Genomic DNA, 20,981 nt, shown 5'->3' with positions numbered 1-20,981 from the left:
AGAATAATATGAGACCATAAATCTCCCTGTATCGTCACCAAAACAGGCCACAGAATAAATATGGAAATCACATTGACCGCTTTCAGATGTGTTACAAAGGCATGCAGATCTGACATCAAAGATGGATGTCCGGATGTTCGGATGACGTCACAACAGATCGATATTCTGGATATGTTGACATGAAGTTCCAATCTCCCATACGGTATTGGATTTGCATATTTGGTCAAGCCTGCCTATAAAAATATATGAGAGATAAAACACGCACTAGATGAATTTATTAAACTTGGTTCATAGATATGGGGAATCGGAGAACCTATTATACAAGGATTCCGATCATCAACTATTTCTAAGCCATTTTCTATGACGATTGTGGACGGAGAGATATTGGATGGTAAAATGAAGAGGAAATTAATTCACAAACTATTATGCGATGTCGCATTTGCAGCTAAATTCCAAAAAACATTTATGCTACAAAACATTTTAGGTTTTAGAGATCAGATGTATCTGCTGTAAGAAATTTCCTAAAATATTTGTTGATTTAAATCTCAATAAAAGCTAAGTGATAGATAGCTTTAATTTTAAATCAAAAATGTTGAAAGACGATGTTATTCAATTAAATAATCTATCAATGATATCATTACCTAATTTTTTTATCAATTAGGTAAGTTTGATAAAATCGTTACATTTTTCTGGTTGTTCTACTTTAATAGTAATATTACACATTACTACTGTCTTACGTAATATGAAATTGCAGTCGTTGGCTATCATGTGCGCTATGCGCCATAGTAACCATGTGGGGGTTATGGTAACAACAAAATACAAATAATGACCATGTCAATGCCAGAACTTTCTTTACATAACAGTGAAATACGAGTTAGAGTCTCGAAACTAAAGGTTCCAAAGGAATAGTAATAGGCATAGGCATAAATTACATTTACGACAGTATCAATCACACATATCAACACAATAAAGATACTTTGACTTTCACTTTTGACTTTGACTACCAATCGTAATTAAACCTCGATTTTCATATTCATTAAGGAACTGTCGGTGCAAGACATAGAGCCCGGTAACAGACGGACGTACAGACAGCAGAACCTGTGCAATAGGGATCCGTTTTTCCCTTTCGGTAAAAAACCCTAAAAAAATTTTTCAAACATTGTAAACATAAATTCCTAGAAAGTAAAAAGGAAACTCAAGTATTTAGCAACGCCTAAAGGAATTTGTTCACGTTATAAATCCATCCATGTTTACAAATGGTATACAAACATGGATGAACGATCGCGGTAATGGAAAGAGCCTTAGCAATTGAGAAATCGCGACGGAAATTAATAATAACCGTCTGTTACACGTATGTACACGGTAATGTATTTTTGAAGAATTACTAAGGAGAATTTATTTGGCGAAATATTTTTTTCTGCGTATTGATATTTACAAACACCATTTAAACGACCATAGAAAATTTCAGCTAACTTACAAAATTGAGTTGCAAAAATCAACCAGAATAACAAACATACAAGAAAAGCGATATTGATATCGTGTAGTATTTTTACATAATCTTTTTCTCAAGACATTGGAGAAGGAAACCAGTAGCGTATATCACCAGTACCGAAAACGGTAGAACTAGTCCACAGTAGCAGAGATCGTCCACTTTCACAACATTAGCGTGAACATGGCGAATTGAAATATCAAACAAACATGAGTCAATCAATGCTAACATTCAACATTCATAACCACAACCAAAACATTGGGGAGAAACATGAAACTTGAGTAAGAATGTCTCGTACAAATTCGCTTACCTGTTCCAAGTAAAATTTATTTCGTCACTACATTAAAAAAGTAAACAATAAGGTTTGGTGGTCAGTGAGTAAATTTGCGGTAACTGCACAATTCTCCTTATTCAAAAAGTGTGATGTTGACGTATTTTAGTGTTTGGTAAAACCAATTTGTATCAGGGTAATAAACAAACTTGTAAGTTGACTAAATTGATTATTAGGACCAGCCAAAAGTCTTTAACATCTTCTTAATCAATATCTTCTTTAAATACTTCACCATATTAGGGACTGACCCAGAGCTTTATATCACTTCTAATTGCAACTCTCCCGTCTATTACCAAGATGCCCTCTTGGTCGCATTTAAACATGGATCTAAAATGTTATTCTATTTCTCTACAGAAATTTCAACAATATACGAAATATGAACAACACCGTCAATACCTAAATACTTCAGTTGCGAAAATTCAATTTCTGCATCACATTCTGTCATTGTTTCAGCATCTACTTACATATAATTATGCTCTATTATATCAATTCCTTTACCAGCGGTATGTCTAATCGCAGGTTTCCTTGCATAGTATTTTAGTTCATATGCACATGTTAATGGCCAGACACCCGATAGTGAATATTAATCATGGCGATGAATGCTTGGCACTTGGTCCATCCGTTTGACATATAGACGCAGGTGGTCTTACGACTGCTAATGTTTACGATGTGTTTTAAGGATATTGTTGGAGAACGATGAGTGGACCTTCCATCTTGATGTTCGATTTGATATTTTCTGTTGGATCTGTTATTACGGATGTAACTACTTTAGTTTTCACTTTCTTACCTTTAAATACAGGCCAGCCAGGAAATGGGTTATTTAATAAGAGAACATCATTATAAACAAGCTATTCCTATTATTATAGACGCGAAAGTTTTTAGGTATGGATGGATATTTGTTACTCTTTTACGCACTTCACTACTCATCCACTGATCGGAATCCGAAATTTGGTACACCGATAGTTTATAACTTACATTAAAACATAGGATAGTTTTACCTCGATTGCATATTCCCGAAGGATCGCATTCAGCTAGACTTTCATATTAATAGCTCAGTCTACCTGACTTTAAGAAGCAAACACACCAAGTTTTACTATCCCAATGTCTACAGTCCGCACAAAAAGGTTTACAAGAAAAATGAAAATGTCAAATTGCACTGTATTTTTAGATGCAGCTATTGGAGCTACTCATGTTTCCTTCTCACAAATTTACCAAACCAAATTGCATTCGTTTAAGAAAGAGATCATAATACTTGTTAACTTATAAAGCGGTTTCCTCTGTGAAGTATCAATCGATTTCCTATCGCTATGTACTGAGAGCTAAATGTAAACTGTTTACGTTGCCGGCGCGGTTTTTACACGCGACGTGTTAATTTTAGACGGCTGTGTGCGCAAGCGCATCCGCTCGCTAACCGATACACGGCTATGATCGATGCAGTGGGCGTGGGGATGTGGACTTGTATGGGATTATAGTAGTTTCCTGTTCAGCTGAGATTTATGCGTAAAAGGAATATGTCTATATTAAGCAATTGGTGAATGAATGGTGATATGATGATGACGATTCCTATTTGTTTGTAGGAAACTTCGAATTAGGATAAATGAGTATAATTACAGGAACCATTTTAAAATTCAACATTATGTATTGTATTAAGAAACACCATAATAAGATAAGTCCAGACCAGACTAATGTCGCGACACACCTGCCAGCTGTGTAGTACTTATTATACAGCACAAGAGTTTGTGATAAGACAGGTGCACTCTATGTCCATTACTCTTATAGCCCAATGGGAGGACAATTAATACACCCGGAGAAAGACAGCAGGACCCACATTTTACGTGCTTTCCGAAACTCGGAAGCTTTGATGTATAAGTGGTAACAAAATACATCATCTGTGATAATTTTAACAGTCTAACTATCACGGCTTATAAAATACAGCCTGGTGAAAGACAAATAGACATACAGGTAGACAGCGATGCCTCAGCAGTAGAGTCCGTTTCGTCCATTTGGGTAAACCCTAACAATCTACCGGTGAAAAGTATTATCGAATTTCTCCATTTTAGTCACTAGTGCAAAACTTAGAATTCCGAATACATGTATTCTCATACTGATAAAACTTTATCTTAACTTAACTTTACCTTCGGGGTATACAGTCACAATGATGATGCAATAGTTGAGCAATTACCAACGATCATGAGATGTATAGTAATTACCATGAACGTCGGTAAATGCGTGCACTGTTTGATAATATCCCTTGTTAATTGATCGCGCTCTTTAAGGTCTGTCTCCTCATATCATTTGCATTGATTGATCAATCTGACCTGGTTTTAAATGTGGGTTCTTAATACAATGACGTCTCAGGATGCTGGATGGTGATTTTTAAATGTCATTTTCAGTAAAGAGATAAAATACGAAGTTTTAAAGGTGTGGCCAAAAATTTCATAGGAATCCAAAAATGTTTAGCTAAATTATAGGTTTCTGTTTTTAGCAAAACTGATGGCAAATGTCCCTTTTTTTAAGTCCATATAAGTAAGTGGATTTTTAAACTGGGTCTCCGCTTTGGGGATATCAAATAAAAAAAGGGAATTTGGTAGTTCATAACGACTTCATTACTTAACAAGATTGCACAGTTATTACAGAAACTACGTATAATTATCATATATTACGACACCCAAAACCTAAAAATATTCAAATAAAAACAAAACAGCAACTACCAAATTCCTAGCAAAGATAACCCTGTCCTACACCAAACAAAGACCAAATCCCGACAAACAAAATACAAATGAAGATCAAAATGGGCAAAAAAGCAATTTATAAAATACAAATACAAGAGCAAAACCTAATGCCTCCTTATCTACAGCCGAAGAACTACTAAGAACGTTATCGTCGTGTCCTTGGCGATATCAGGCTCACCCAAAACCGAATAGCTATCATAAACGATAAGTATTACAGGTAAACTGTTTACATAAGCTGCACTATCTTGTAAATATATCGAGGCTTTATCTCCGACTGCACGTAAGGAGTCATTTTTATTGTAGGTTAAATCATCAGTTGTTTGGTTACGATTAGGTAAGTGTGTTAGTAGGGAGGAAAGTTTATGGCTATGTATTAAAGAAGTAGGTATTTGATGTCCTGGAATTATAATAAACTATAGATTTGTATGTACAAGGGGAAGGTTAGATCGTTACAGGCTAAGTAGCTATGTGACTTTAAAGTTATGTGTACTGTCTGAATTATTCTCAGACACCTTTGATAAACGGTAAAGAAAAACATTGCGAGAAAACCTTAATTACGGAATCTGAAATCGCAGATCCGCAGTGAGCTAACGTGGTGATAATAATATAACAATACGTCACTCCGTTTCCAGTTGCCATCATGTCACATGCTAAAGTAGACTGACAGACATACATATTTAAGTTCATTTTTAATTCCAGGCTTATGTGGGTTATACTTTAAAACCTCTGAATTCAAGCTTCAATTCACAAATCCAAGAAAACAGTAAACACTTTGTTTTATTTCCACGTTATCTTTTAAAGAAAGTTTTATTTTTTATTTTTTCGTCAATCCGGGCATCAAAGAACCTATTTGTGTTTTTATGATGTTTTACTCAAAAATCTCTTGCTTTACCAAGTTTTTAGAACTTTTAGGAGCTCGAGGATTAAGGAAAGTGTAATGAAGTGTGAATATTTATACAGCTGAGTTGAAAACGATTGAAGTTTCTAAATAAAATTAAGAGGTCACCAAAAGTATCCTACCACACTCTACCTCTATAAATTTTGTAACTCAGCAATCGTTGAGGTTCATTTTTTTTAATTGTATTGTTCCATTGTATCTAATTGAAGTTACCCCAACTGAATGCAATAGAGGAATGACGGAGCTATAACCATAATTTAAAAAAGCCTCAACAGTGGTATCGCTGTCAAAAATGATATTTGCAGGAAAAAAATGACGTTCGTTTGGCAAATTACATAATTGCGATACGAAACCCTCAGGGCATTGCGGATTTCGTTGCGCAATTTGTAAAGTCCAACGGTCGAAAAAAACTGTCATTAATATCACTAGCTAAGTTACTGGTTTGAGCCTTGAGGAAACTTGGAATAAAAATTATGAAAGGACCCACTCCTTTTATAATTTTGAGGACTTTGCCCAGACTGTTGTGGGCTAAAAACATCACTTCCTGGTAAAAAGCGTACTGGTTAGTGACGTCACACGAGATTTTAAATCACCCTTTAATGTCTACAAGACAAAAGAAAAGATACGTATCCAATATTTTTGGATTTCTGTCTGACTGACTAAACAATCAAAACCATTTTTGTTGTCAAAATCCCAATTTTTTATAAGAATCAGTGCTGCCACTGTCCAGAATTGACGAAAATCAAAAATGAAACAAAAGAATTCTTCTATCTTTATCACTGAAATTGCTATATCCACAACACATCGAACCTACATATTATTATACGTTATCCGACATTCTCCAAAATCCCCACTTCGTATTATCATGATCTATTTCACAATTGTCACTCACATTCTTCGGATCTCAATACTCAGATGAAACATTTTATCTCAATCAGATATTTTGAATTGGATACCCGACGTTTCATACATTTTATCGAAGTCTACTATATCTTTGTAAGCCTATTGTGTGGGTACAAAGGGTTTTCGGTTTCAATGCAAGAAAGACTTTTTGAGGTTTGAGTTAAATGTTAGGTTCCATTTTAAAAAGGCAGAATGCTGAATGGATTTAAAAAAAAGTATTAATCTAATTTTTACGAACTATCTCTTTCGGAATTTTGCTTATTTCAACCCTCAACTGTCGGGATGACCTCATTATACTTAATAAAACAAAATCATTGTCATGAATGGAAGTAAAGCCTTATGATTTAAAATTCAGTATCTAAAAGCAGTCCTAATGACAACGTTGTTAGCATTAAAAATCTCGTATCATGGATTCCAAAATTCAATTCAATTTGACCGAACCATTTACAACACAACATCTGAACATTCTTATACCTATATTAACCTTCTTTAATTTACGTTCACAACCAACAGAACACTATCAATTTCAGGCAGAGAAAGTGAGTATCATATTTGTGCGTAGGAGTTGTAATATAACGAAAATTACATCAATAAAGGTAGGAATAGCTCGGTGATTCATCTGATTTATGTCGCAAAGGGCAATAACGTGAATCTAAGGCACATAATTCATGTCCATTAGTTATTAAATTGATGTAATTTAAGGTGCTGATACGGTGTACCTTATGCCTAAATGTAGGAACAAAATTAAGTGTTAATTGGAGGAAAGAAGTAAACACGCTGTGTTGTGGATATTAGGAATTGCTAACTGTCTTAGTTTATTACGAGGTTTTATTTATTTTCACCTGTCCCTCTGTCTGTCTGTCGGTCCATAGTGAAATGTTTTATTTGATCCTTGAAATTCGGTTATTCCTTAATTCGAAACTGTCGTCAAGTGTTAAAAAACATTATACAGCATTTTTTCTCATATATTGTTTTGGATAAAATTTGTGTAAATGTGTAAAAATCGGTTTCTAAAATATAAAGAAGGTTTATAAACCATAACGGTGATGACAAAAATCACTGTCATCCTAAACGCCTTTCAAAATACCGAATCCCTCAGATAATGATCTCAGTTGATCCATAGCATGTTAATTATGCTTGCATTTAGCCACTTGAGCCCATCTTAGCTTTGGATTACGGCGAGGCGCCCAGGCTGTAGCTCTCGACTTGAATTATAAATGCATTTGCATATTTCATAGCCCGCGTTCGATTGTGAAGGTTTGTTTTGATATGGCTTTCTTCTAATAAGATTTTACTGTCGGCTGTATGATTTTTGGGAGGATTTTGAACATCGAATTCGATTGAAAACATCAAAGAATGTAGCTTGATGGTTTGCGCGACACAAGGATTAAATTAAATAGTGTGGAAGTCGTTTTAAAAATTAATTTCTTAGCAGATAACACAAATACATTTATAATGCCATAATTGCATAGAGTCGTACGTCTGAACCAAGCGTTAGACAAACACTTGTTTTCGGAATTGGTTTTCTTATTCGATATGGAAATTATGTTATGCCGGAAACATCCTTTATGTGGAAGTACAGAAATGCTTTGAGTGAAATACGAAACCATAAGTAATTTAAGATAGCTTCCATATTTACAATCACGATGTAAAAATGGGTTGATAGATAACTCTTTGACAAGTTCTTTTTAAATTTATTTTTGTATGTTTGAACGCGCTAATCTGAGGAACTACTGGATCAAATCGAAAAAATATTATTGTGTTGAATAGACCATTCATCGAGGAAGGTTTTAGGCTATATACCATCACACACTGAAAAAACACAACCACGGGAATGAAGTCGCGGGCAACAATATAGAAACAACTAATGTGTAAATTCATAGATTTGGACATGTCACAAAGATATTTTTTTAAATCCTTTTAGACTAGTCAACTCTGTATCAAGTGAAAACGATTTGATCAGCATTAACGTTTTTGAATTGTTAGTTTACAAAAAGGTGTTAGGTTACCATAGCAACAATATTAGTACTTAATTCCTTTCTTTTTAACTTGTTCCATGGTTTGACTGCAACCCCCTCCTTAAGAAACCGGTCTGTGAACTTCTGCATTCACAATTCTATTATACAAAGTCTTTCGAATAATGCGAACTCAAATTAAAATGTGTTTGAATAACTATGAATAAAATTTTATTTCAAATGAATGTATTATGCCCCTTACCCGTTAAAATAAGTGTTAAGAAATGCTTTTATTAAAGTGGTAATACCACCTCAGGGGGTAGTTTATTGTTAGTTTTGACGGTGGCTCCCCAATTGTGCGATATGGCTCAGTAAATACGGTTGAATGGATCCAGTGTAAAGAATTTGCGGCGACTATCGTGTGACATATTCTTAATTGATTAAGCACGGTTTACTATTGCATATTTTGGTGACTTTTTATGTTTTTAATGACTTACTTTTTTCTAGAACTTTAGCTGAATAAACTTACATTGTGGATAAGCTACGAAAGAAGCTAAATTAATTCAACTCTATTGTCTAAATTTGATACTATATGACCGTTGGTAAAGTTCATTCGTCAATAGGTTTGGGATAAATCTGTAGCCTATATCACAAAAACACATAAATTGAAGAATCGTCGGCAAAAACAATTATTTACAAAAATTGAAAATACAGCGATCTTGTAAACAATAATAGTAGTTTCTTTGGCTTGAATAAAAAAAACACTAGAAAATCACAATAATGATTAAAAGAAATAACTTCAACAGATGTTACTAGAACTAAAAGTCACTTTACGCAGGAAAGCATCAAATTAACACCAGGTACTTTACAGCCTAAAACCAATCTCTTGTAATAGTACGTTAACATACCTAAATATTTGCCGGTTATTACGAAACACATTACTAGGTCGGAATATTGCTACCGAGGGTGCAATCAATCAATTTCAGACTACCCTCATCTAATATATGGGTAATACTAACACCTACGACTAACTTTAGGGAACTTAGGACTTTAATATATTTAACGAGCGTTCATATTCCGATATTATTATATCATAGGTAGATAAAATTGTTTTGTAATGAGCAGTAGTATGTTAGCGATATTACGCGAGACCAAATAAAAAAATAGTGTTTTAAATGCTTTTGAAGATGAGTAATTTGATTTTATTCGGAACAGGATTTGTTTTTAGGTTAAAATTGAATTTCAAATAATAAATCGATGCTCAAATTATTGAAATGTGAAGGTTCAAAGTTGAAGGCAGAAGGTGTTTAGTGCATATGCGTGCAATGGTTTTTTCCTTCACACATCTATACCTCAACCGTGATGACAGTGTGAAACAAAAAGAAATGATGATTTGAAAAAAAAATATATTAAAAGGCAAGTAGAGAGTAAGAGTCCGACACTAACCGCTTCTTCCCCTTACCCAAGTACTTATCCAGAGTTGAGAGTACCCAAGAGAAAAGATAGGCATAGTATAAAAAAATACCTTGATTTTAATTCCTTCTTAGTGTAATAAAAGGGGTCGGTAATGAGATCATTTCGACATTTTGTCATTAATTTATTTGTTAGAAGTTAAGACATACAAAACAATATTCTTATAAGAGATTGACAAATAATTTCAGTTGAAATTGAAACCGCGACGTTCGTTTCGGCGTCGAATTCAGATATATTTTTAGAGTTATTATGTTATGAGTTGTATTGTATGTAATATACGTCTTCATTAAATGTTAAACCTACCAAATATCTGTAAATTGCGTTCAAAAAGAACATTATGTGTGTAACATTATAGTCGTTGAATTTGACTGCTTTTTTTACCGAAAACTTTTCTGCTAATTAGACCCAAGCTTAATTTTATCCATATCGATAATTTCACCCTAAATGTAATACTCGGTAGATCAGGCTGCTTTTTGTGTCTGTCTGCGATGCTCCCATGACGCAACCCTGAATAAGCATTGATATCATTTGGGAACTGTTCGACTGTCTCACAGCCCTACTAAGACCATCTTTGCCAGTATTACCAGCGTCTTAGTGGGCAGCCCTATTGGCCATGAGACATTTCGACAATGGCTAGAATTGATAGAAAACACTTAAATGTATGGACATGACAGGTCAAAGTCATACTACTAACCATAGCGAAATGACATTTCCATACATTGCAGTGTTTTTTATTGACGTTAATGATTGTAGGATGTTACTAGAGGAACTGTTGACAGGTAGTGTCCTGAACCCCAAGGACGTTACAAATCATCAAGCAATATTCAGTGACCAACGTTTTAACTCTCCACAGCTGTTCAAATATACGAATGTTAATTTCCAATTTGTGCAACAGAACAATTATAATAACACTTAATAGACTTGATGGCTATCGAATATTCGACGTAGTCCAGGAACAGCACCCGTCCGAATAGCACCGGCGCGAATAGCACCGAGCCTAGTCCACGAACAGCACCTATCAATATTTTTGGCAGGTGCTATTCGTGGATACAAATTTATTTTATTATTTGTGTCCACGAACAGCACCTACGGCTCGGCAGCCTAGTGCTGGGATGCATTTGTTTAACAGGACATTATTAAATGAAAAATATCGATAAAATCACTAGAACGTTTATTAAGAACTCGGTCTAGGCGACATTTAAATATAAGAAAAAACAATAAAAAGTCTTATGATAATAATTACTTTCGTGTGCTCCGGCGCATTGTCGCGTCGCTAGAACAGTGACAAGAAATCACGGCTACACGATAAACAGTCTTAACGCACTATCAGCCAAAGGTCCAATGTATGGCGTCCGATGGGTGGACTCGGTCGAAAATTGCTTGCTCGCAATGCGCAAGGGTACGACAAGCTGCACCCTATAAGAATTGTAGAGTAGCGATACTGTGTCACGTGTCTTTGCACGTTACACAGTATCGCTACTCTCATCACCTTTGATGTGAATAGACTGATTGTGATACATTAAAAATTAAGAAAGTGTTACAGATTTATAATTTTGTAAGATTAGTAATTATTATCATAAGACTTTTTATTGTTTTTTCTTATATTTAAATGTCGCCTAGACCGAGTTCTTAATAAACGTTCTAGTGATTTTATCGATATTTTTCATTTAATAACGTCCTGTTAAACAAATGCATCCCAGCACTAGGCTGCCGAGCCGTAGGTGCTGTTCGTGGACACAAATAATAAAATAAATTTGTATCCACGAATAGCACCTGCCAAAAATATTGATAGGTGCTGTTCGTGGACTAGGCTCGGTGCTATTCGCGCCGGTGCTATTCGGACGGGTGCTGTTCCTGGACTACGTCGAATATTCTCGCAATATTCCCAAAGCGCAGTGAAACAATAATCGGTGTTGCCATAACATGTTTTAACATCTGTGCGTTACATAACACGCGTTCAGGGTTGCCAGCGAATGGCATGCAACGTCGTGCTGACTTCCTTTTTATCTCACGATTGTATTTTTTTGTGCGGAAACAAATTCTTTTTTTAAGTAATTCTTCCTTACAGTAATCTTTGTACACATCATATTCAATTTTTTTAATCAACCATGCGATACAAGTCTTTAAAACTTCAAAGTCACCCTAAATTACTTATTACATATTGTTGCGATTCCTTAGCGATTTTCTCTTAATAATTATTTTAATAAAGTTTCCGAGTACTGGTCGACTAACAGCGATAGTCACTTAAACATTAACACAGTTAGGCTTAGTACGTCAGTCGCTTCGCTTATTATTTGTACTAACATAGATATGTAAATTATTACTTAGATAGGCTCGCGAGAGCGGCACTAGACTCTATATTAACATAATACATGTAAACAAGCGAAACTAAGATAACAAATAGGACAAACGTGTTTGTAGAAAAACACACCTAGTTATTTTTTTTTATTTCGAATCCGGCGAAGTTCTAAGGAATTTAGTACTTGTGTCTTTTAGGAACAGTCATGTCATGCACAGACACCCAAACTCAGGACAAGTTTTCGTCGTAAACATTGATCGCTTATAAACGCAATGCTAATAACATTGATCGCTACTCGATCGATTATCGCTATCGATCTTCGTTTGGTTTGATAGTATTATTTCAGGATTGATAAACGAATCAAAATAGAAATCCGAGCTAAACTAGTTTCGGAACTAACCGATTGAAGTTACAGTACTCATTCACATAATTTTGTGAATGTAACAAATTTGTTTCCGTATATTAATTTTGAGGCACTAACAAATAAATTTTATTATATGTGCATAGACTCTGACGCTGAACAAATCTCTTAAATGTGTTGAAATGACAAATCATAGTCACGTGTTTCATAAAATTATGCCCTTATATTGGAGGAATTCGAATTGAATCTACGAGCAAAGGCAGTAATGTTAAATAAAAAGATATTCATTCAAACATTTTACAATCGTAGCTTACCTATAAAACCTATTATTACTTATTATGTAACGCGCCAACTCATGCGCATTCAATTGTTTCTCACATCGACGCCGGTCGATAATAGAAATTCAGACGAATTTGTTTATTTTACAACAACTAGTATTTCTCACCTAGATTCATATGAAGTCAGATAAAACTTACATAAGTATACTAGACCGATAGGTAGACTATTTGTATTGTATTCTTAGAATTCCGTGAGAATATACATATGTAGTTATATAATGTCTGTAAAATAAATATCGATTTTCCTTGTTCAACAAATAATACTAGGAATTGTAATTTGTTAACATTGTGACTTTATCCTTTAAAGCAATTTAAGTGTATTAATCAGCATGTTTGAATGAGGTCTGGGAATAGGCTATTATATAAGCGAGACGCCGCTATGAGTACTGTAGTTTTCTGTCTCGCTTCTTAAAAGTCGACAGTCCGGCTGAATAACGGTACTAAGGGCAAAAAAGTGGTAGGGGTAAGCCACAAGTTAAAATAACGGTACTAAGGGCAAAAAAGCGGCTACAACTGTTTTTCGTATTATATCTAATCACATAGGTACATAATATGGATAAATTACACCCAGACACAGAACAAATGATAGTGCTCATCACAATAAGCATTTGTCCAGGGTGGAAATGTCCTTATAGATATATAGCAGTCATTGCCACCAATAGACCAAACTTCATACCTTTTATTTAATCTCAGAATACTATCAAAGCAAGCATGTAAGATCTTGTAATGATATAAATCTGAACAACAACAAAAACTTAAGATCTAGAAGAAGTACCTGTACGCTCCATAAAAAGACCTAGACAGACATGATAGACGCTAAAAAACTATAATAAAACGTCATTTTTTACCGCACGGAATTACTTTTTGTTTAACGATCAATCACACATAGCTAAAATTAATCTCTACGACCATGAGGCTGATGCATTATCTTTTGAATGATGGGAAGAATGATGATTAGGGATTTACAAGTCAGACAAATGAATCGAAAACAGATTTTAATTTTTGTTGGCAGAGTATTCGTGTAAACAATTCATTTTAACACCTTTTTAAAGGTTTACCATGTTCCCTGCTGGCTGATTTTGTACGGTAAATTCAATATTCTTGGTTTGGAAAATAGGATGTTTGCCAAAAAATATCGAATAAGTCCGTAAGGCAGAATATTCGAAAGTATTGGATATGTATTTTTTGGTTTATGTACCAAAAAATACGTATCCAATACTTAATCCATAAAAAAAACGCGTCAAAGAAAAAAGTAAATTCAAAACGTCACAAAACATCGTCGGTAAAAAGTGAGGTTTCAATCTAAGTAATTAGAATTCAGGAGAATGCGGGTGGCCTAAAATGGCGTCACTAATACCGCCTCCACAATTTTTATTTTTGATAATGAGACCATACTTTATATAGTTCTGTATATAGCTATGGTTTTCATGACGTTGTGCGATGACGTCACGCGACCGGTCGCTGTAAGTAAAGTACTAGTCGGTTTCTTATAAATATTTTCCCTCAAACACTGACTCCTTACATCTCACCTACATTTTCTTTAGACTACTAAAGCTAACCTTTTAATTAAAAATTACTAAGAAAAATACTAATTAATTTTACTTAACAAGCTGTTACATAAACAAGACATGTTTACAATGTTTCTTAGACAAAGTTTTATGAAGTGGAAAATCTAAAAAATAAACCTAGGACTAAACGTAAATCTTGAGAAGATTTTCTATTACAAGAAATTATTGCCAACATCAAAAACATAGCAAAGTTCAAAGTTTATTTTACAAGAAAACATAATAACGTTTAGAAGTAGACTTAAATTAATAATTAGTATTCATGATCATATTAAAAGTTTTCCCAATTAAACATACTTTATACGTAGATTCTATATAGTTATGATACAACAATTCGTTGAAATAAAAAAAACACCGCTTTACATAAGATCTAAATGTTAATAAAAATACTTCACTAATTCTGTAAACATAACTTCTCACATCAAAAACAGTTCAGCCGTTTAACACAATGACGCAACAAACACACAGTCTAATTCAGTACATTCCCCACCTGCTCGAACGGTACTGAAATAACCTTGCGGCCAATAAAGTGTTAATTAAACAATTCATCAAGGCAATAATGCAATATACTGTTAACACGCGAACTTCACTCCGTTAGCATTGCCATTGGAATTTGTAAGTTACAGGTTTTAAGATACGTGTCCGTTTTAAATAGAAAATTATTTTTTTCCCTGTAACTGGCTGTACCGACTGTTCCTGTGTCGCTGACTTGAACTGAAGACTGAACACTGATAGCCACACTAAATAATTAAAATAAACATCGAATATAAGCAACTTTGATTCACTCATAATTCGATGTAGGAACTTTTTTAATCACGGTTTTTTGCCTACTTTACGGAATCATCACTTGACTGATTTTTCTTAAAACACCCACGTTACACAAGATCCATAATACCAGCCAGTAAATGTCATACTGCAGTCCAAAGGTCACTTGTGATATGAAGGACGGAAGGAGCCAAGATATCGTGATAAAAGATAGAAAGTTGTTGAATGCATTTCCTCTCAACTCTCTCTAAAGATTCTGGAGGCTTATTTTTAGTCAATAAATTGACTTAGTAATCTGTCACAGAATTTCTACTGGAGCGGTAGATGATTCCCGTGAATCACTAATAAATATAGCTAAGAGAATCTAAGTAATGTAAGCCTCTAAAAATAGTAAATCCCAATTTATTTTGTTGAGAATTTATTTAACTTTCCACAGTAACCACTAATTCTAAGTAAGTACTCGGTTAATTCTGTTTTATTGCTTGTTCAGGCTTTTTTTAATTACAAAATGTTGGCAGCAGACACTTGTGTTTTGTCTTCAGTAACCCATTCTGTAAAACACCTTCAAACTTCAGACCGTAACGTCTAATTACTTAACGCTGTTTTTAATCGCAATAAAAACCTATGAAAAATGTTTGTTTCAAGCTAACTGAGGTCTGCGCTATCATGTGCGTTTTTCTCCTCAAAAGTATAATAACCAAGTATTAATTTATCTTTTTTCATGAATTAAATTTAACCTTTTAATAGTGAGTAACATGCCACCTAAATGTTTTCTTTTCAAGGTGTATCAAAACAAGCAGATTGACAGTCAATAAGCACTTCACCAAAGCCATATTTAAAATTTCCATTGTTAAAAAATAAATTTAGTTTGATATTGTTAAAATTATAAATGAAAGAGTATGATTCGCAAACCCTTCGCCCCGTCAGTCAAAAATAAAACAAAATATATAGATCAATCTCTACAAATAGGCATTTGCATACAGTTCCAATAATAAGTAAAGCATAAAAAATAGTACTATCAGTAGAAATATTGGGCTGTGTGTGGTGTTCACCTACGTAACAAAAGATAATGTAATATAAATTGTCCGAAGTATTAGTTTATCTGTGACAATGACTTTTTAATCTGTCTAGAGTAATCAAGCCGTGCTTATCAGTGAAAACTACTTATGACTACTGTATTATTTACTTGCCACGTTTAATTGACCCCATAAAGTCATTTTTTATTTTTGCATATGGTATAAAAACATATTGTCAAATTAACCTTAAAATATTTTCCATTTGGGGGAATATTAACAAAGGCTGCATGGTATATTGCCATGAATTACCACGCAATGATCAAATGCAAGAGACTTTGCATGGCGGTTCAGGTTCACACCAGATCCTGAATCTCCCCACTTCTTCTCCTGAGAGGCTTCAGTAAGACTTCACCCACTTCTTACTTGGAAGAAGAAGGAGTAGAAGACGATTCCCCCACCAAACCAAAAACTGCCTCCCCAAGTCGATTAACTCAAATCCTTTAATTCAAACACGGTTTGTGCCAAATCATTGAAACTACTTTTTGGTCTGAATTTCTTTTAGGCTTACATTTTTGACTTCAAATAATTTGAGTTAGCCGTGGCTAGGTCCCGTTTATCACAATACTAGATATTAAAGCATAAACAGCTTTCAATTTATGCTAACATCTTGTTTAGTATGAGACAGAGTTATCATACAACGTCTTTCGACAACCAGTGGGTGCTAGTGTTGCTTTATGTAACTTGCAATTACAATAATTGCGCGGTTGCTTCTAATCGGTTTTGTGGATATTCAATTGTTTTAGAAATTTTCTATTAAGCCATCTGGCAATTTAGTACTGTTATTATTTCGTGATAACCGACTTTATGAAGATTCTGCGATTTTATTGTTGTGCTTGTCACTTTCAGCTGCAATCACTTTCAATTGAAATTCTATAAAAATATTTTCACCGTACATTATTTCTATGGTCTACCTACGCTTTAGTTTACAATGCATGTATCTACTTTGAAACCTGCTTTCATTCCATCTCCCCTTACCATGCAATAACAACTCCTTACTCAAAATAAAGTACTCAGTGTTATCCAATATCATGATTTCATCGCTTTATTCAGACATATCCGATGCTATTATCTCCCCTTTCTAAAGAATGCCATCGATCAGCTTTTTCTCATCATGCACATCATTCAAATTATTGCAATTAACGCCAAGATCATCACAAACAATGAGTTAACGCATTCTTTTCTCACACAATTAATCATTCATCATCGTGAAATTTTAGAGATAATTGAGATTTACGTGAGTATCTGTGACGTGAAATCAATACACCTATTCTTAAAGTAATCCTTGTACATTCAAGTTGAGGCCTTTTGTCTGCATTAGGTAAGTTTCAAGAACGGTATCCACCAAAATGGATAGGAGACGAGAGGATGTGATAGAATAATTTGAATTGAATTCAATCCAGTGAGTCTCAAAATCAAATTGTTTTGTTTTCTAGTAGGCCCAGAACAGGCGCTTATGAAACGTTAAATTACAGCAATAGTAAATACGGGGTTCTTAAGTTTTTCTTATGGAGAAAAATCAATAAGTCAATGCGGACAGAAGATGTGGAAATAAAAAAATCCGAAAATTTATATTCAGTTTAACATTGGTCAATTAGTATAAGAGGCACTAGAAGTATCCAATACACGAAGACTTCTATCACCAAGTCACCAGCAGACATTTAATTACAAAATAAGATTACAGTTACGCATTGTCAGACTATGTTCGTCCATTATCGACAACTTACATTGCAAGTTACACGATAAGCCTCAAGTTACTTACGCAACAAACAACTGCTACGTTTGCAAGATAGAGTCATCACCGAATTATAAGTTATTGTGCTAATTACCCGTCGCAGACAATACGTTCATTTGTACATGCAAATGTGATAACCCAGATTGCAGTCGCCCGCGCGTTGCCAATATTTATTCATACCGAGTTATGAGTCCGCGTTTGATTGCAACGAAGTAATATTATTTTCTTTAGCATATGGATTAACAAACATCGCTTGTTTCTTAGAAATACAGTTTTTCTTTTGTAATTTCTGATAGAATTGTCATAATATGATGTTATGAATATTGTGGTTTTGTTGTTTATAGAGAAACACAATTTGAATCCTAGTCATATTATAAATGCGATTTTTTTGTCTAAACAGATTTAGACGAAACTTGGTACACAGTTTATTACCGGGATTAAAACTAGGATAGTTTTTATCCCGATTTGATGTTTCCGTGGGATCATTTTCGTTTTGTAGCAGGCGGGCCCATAGGCAACAACTAGTGCAGAATAGAATTACATTTAGCAGTTTTAATTATAATTCCTACTGCTAGGCTGCCGTAGGATGTCTGAGTTAGTCACTTAGTGATAATGCAGCCCTTTGTCCTAGTTATTATTAACATTCTTTCTTGGTATAAAATAAGTTTAATTACTGTTTTATATTTACCTTGTACATATTACATATTGCACAAGTCTCTTGCTATCTGTATGGCATGGCGGCATGGCATAGGAGCAAGTGTAGAATGATGGCCATTTATGGTCTAATGTACAGCTTGTAAAATGTAGGTGTTTTTTTACCTTTTAGTATTTTAGTTCATTTATTTCCTATAATAATACCCTGTCGCTCTTCTGTATGTTATTAGTTTTTGCTTTGCTTCGTTGTAGCTTATTAATAATTATTATTATTGACTTTAACCCTTCCTTTATACCAATCCACAATGACATTATTTGTGTTATTTTGAATTCTAGATTGCCTTTATGAATGAAAAATTCAAAGGTAAAAATGAATGAATGAAAGGAGTAGCACAAAACCTCTTTGCCTATACATTTACTGGCTTGAATGGGCTTTTTTCGTTCATTTGAACGATTGAGTGAGAATATTCATAAACCCCCATTTAGTTTAAACGATTCACGCAAAAATTTGGAGTTATAAATCCAGAGCGTTATTTTTATAAACGTTTCCTATGAAATATCTGTAAATAAATATCTTTTAAACTTTTAAATTATGTAACACTTAATTTATCGTGAGTGTAATGATCGATCTGTTTTGCTTTTTCATTTACATTCCCACAATGTTTTTTTGCCTTCAGAGGCACCTTTGCACTCATCATTTCCAGTTCCGTCAGATTTCTTGACACCACAAAAATGTTAAGCATAATCAGACGCTATCTTTGACCAAGAAGATCCAAAAATCTGAAGTATTTCTACTACTGCAACTTTTTTTACATTTTCGTATTGTTTATTTATCAAGAATTATCTAAAAGGTATGCTTCTGTCAAGATTATGTCATTAGTATTTTGTTTTTTAACTTCGCGCAAAATATCTGAGGATAGGTTTGGGGGCCGAAGGGACTATCTATTAAAACCAGGTAGCCGAATGTTTGTATACAAAAACACTCCATGTTTACAAATACAACATTTGACCGAAACTGGTTTAGGATATTATAATTCATAACATAACAGTAAGTCCTCGTCATCTGTTTGAATTTGATTAAAAACTGTGTCAGGAATTTTAGTCTTATTTATTAGGGTCACACAGAAAAGAAAAAGTAGAAACGAAAACTCATAAATATGCTTTGAAGACAGGTGTTCCGTATCATTAAACATACAGCCTACTTATGTAGATAAGTACTTAAGTAGTCGAAAGCACTCGACCGTTTATTTAAAGCCTTTAACTTCAAATAGAACCTTCACTTACCATCATCATAGAAGTATGCATATTCCGTAATCAATATCAACTCGGGAATCAAACCCGGCACCAACTGCTGCTTACATCATACGCGCCAAAATAAACTCCCGCCGAAAAAAACACACGTCAATCAACAAACACAAGGTTAAAACACCAACTAACTAACACTGAAATTAAAACAATAGTTTAACGTCGATCAAAATAAACCAAGTCAAACTGCTTCGCTATTAGTCACTGTGTTTAGGATTACAGTAGTTATTCATAAATGTGGAGTCACTGTCAGAAACAAAACACTAAAGTTTGTAAATACGTAATTTGTAAACGAAAAAAATGGAGTAACGAACGGCACCTCCGCCCCGGTTCACGACACTGCACTGACTGGCGACAGCGTGTTAAAGCGGCCCGAGAACCGTCTACCTGATATCACCCTCTCCGTCTAACGCACCACGAACACTCAAGCGAAACAGAGACAGCTATATAAACACACGGTGTGTCCGTAAAATTGCATTTCGGTGCACTTGGTTTCTGGTTATTACTGTATCGTGTTAACTAGGAGTTACACCATGGTTAACGATACACTGGGTTCAGAAATCGGTAGCTAGATCATTCAGAATTCTGGCAGAGTCAGAATCATTATTTATTTTAGGATTTTTTACAACGGTATTAATGTCAGCTGCTATGGGTTTTCGAAGATGAGTGGGTAACATATTTTTTGTCCATGATCTCATTCTAGAAAATTAGTCAACCTTTGAAAATAAACAAAATACAATTTCCTACGAGATATTCCCTATTAGAAGAATTGAAATTTCCCCAAAATCTGTCTGCCAATTAAAGATTTTTCGTCTGCCAAATAAAAAATGATAAACTGTTATCATAATGTAATGTAACGATTTCAAGGAATCAATGAAAAAATACCATCACTTTTATTATGATGTTTTTTTCGTATGATTTATTATCCTCTTTAACAGGAAACAGTTTAGGTTTTGCATGTTTGGGAACTTACCAAACAAAAAATCGCGTCAATTATATATTCAAACCGCAAGCAGTTGCAAATCTTAAGCAAAACAAACTTAAGACCAATCCAAAACTTAAGGAGCATGAAATAGAACGGGATCAAAACAACAATGTAGATCCC

At 34.2% G+C, this 20,981-nt stretch overlaps 1 protein-coding gene across 1 annotated transcript in view; it reads right to left on the bottom strand.

Moving 5' to 3' along the window:
- The window catches only part of LOC113507609, a 141,476-nt gene extending 121,244 nt beyond the window's left edge, over positions 1–20,232 (bottom strand). Inside the window, exon 1 of the mRNA XM_026890466.1 lies at positions 19,856–20,232. Within this exon, the coding sequence (XP_026746267.1) occupies positions 19,856–19,876 (21 nt within the window). The 5' untranslated portion in view covers positions 19,877–20,232. The remainder of the gene's footprint in view (positions 1–19,855) is intronic.
- Positions 20,233–20,981: the final 749 nt, after the last annotated feature.

Source organism: Trichoplusia ni, unplaced genomic scaffold (genome assembly GCF_003590095.1).
Source record: "Trichoplusia ni isolate ovarian cell line Hi5 unplaced genomic scaffold, tn1 tig00002967, whole genome shotgun sequence".
Classification (NCBI taxonomy): Eukaryota; Metazoa; Arthropoda; class Insecta; order Lepidoptera; family Noctuidae; genus Trichoplusia; species Trichoplusia ni.
This window is presented reverse-complemented; position numbering and strand designations above follow the sequence as displayed.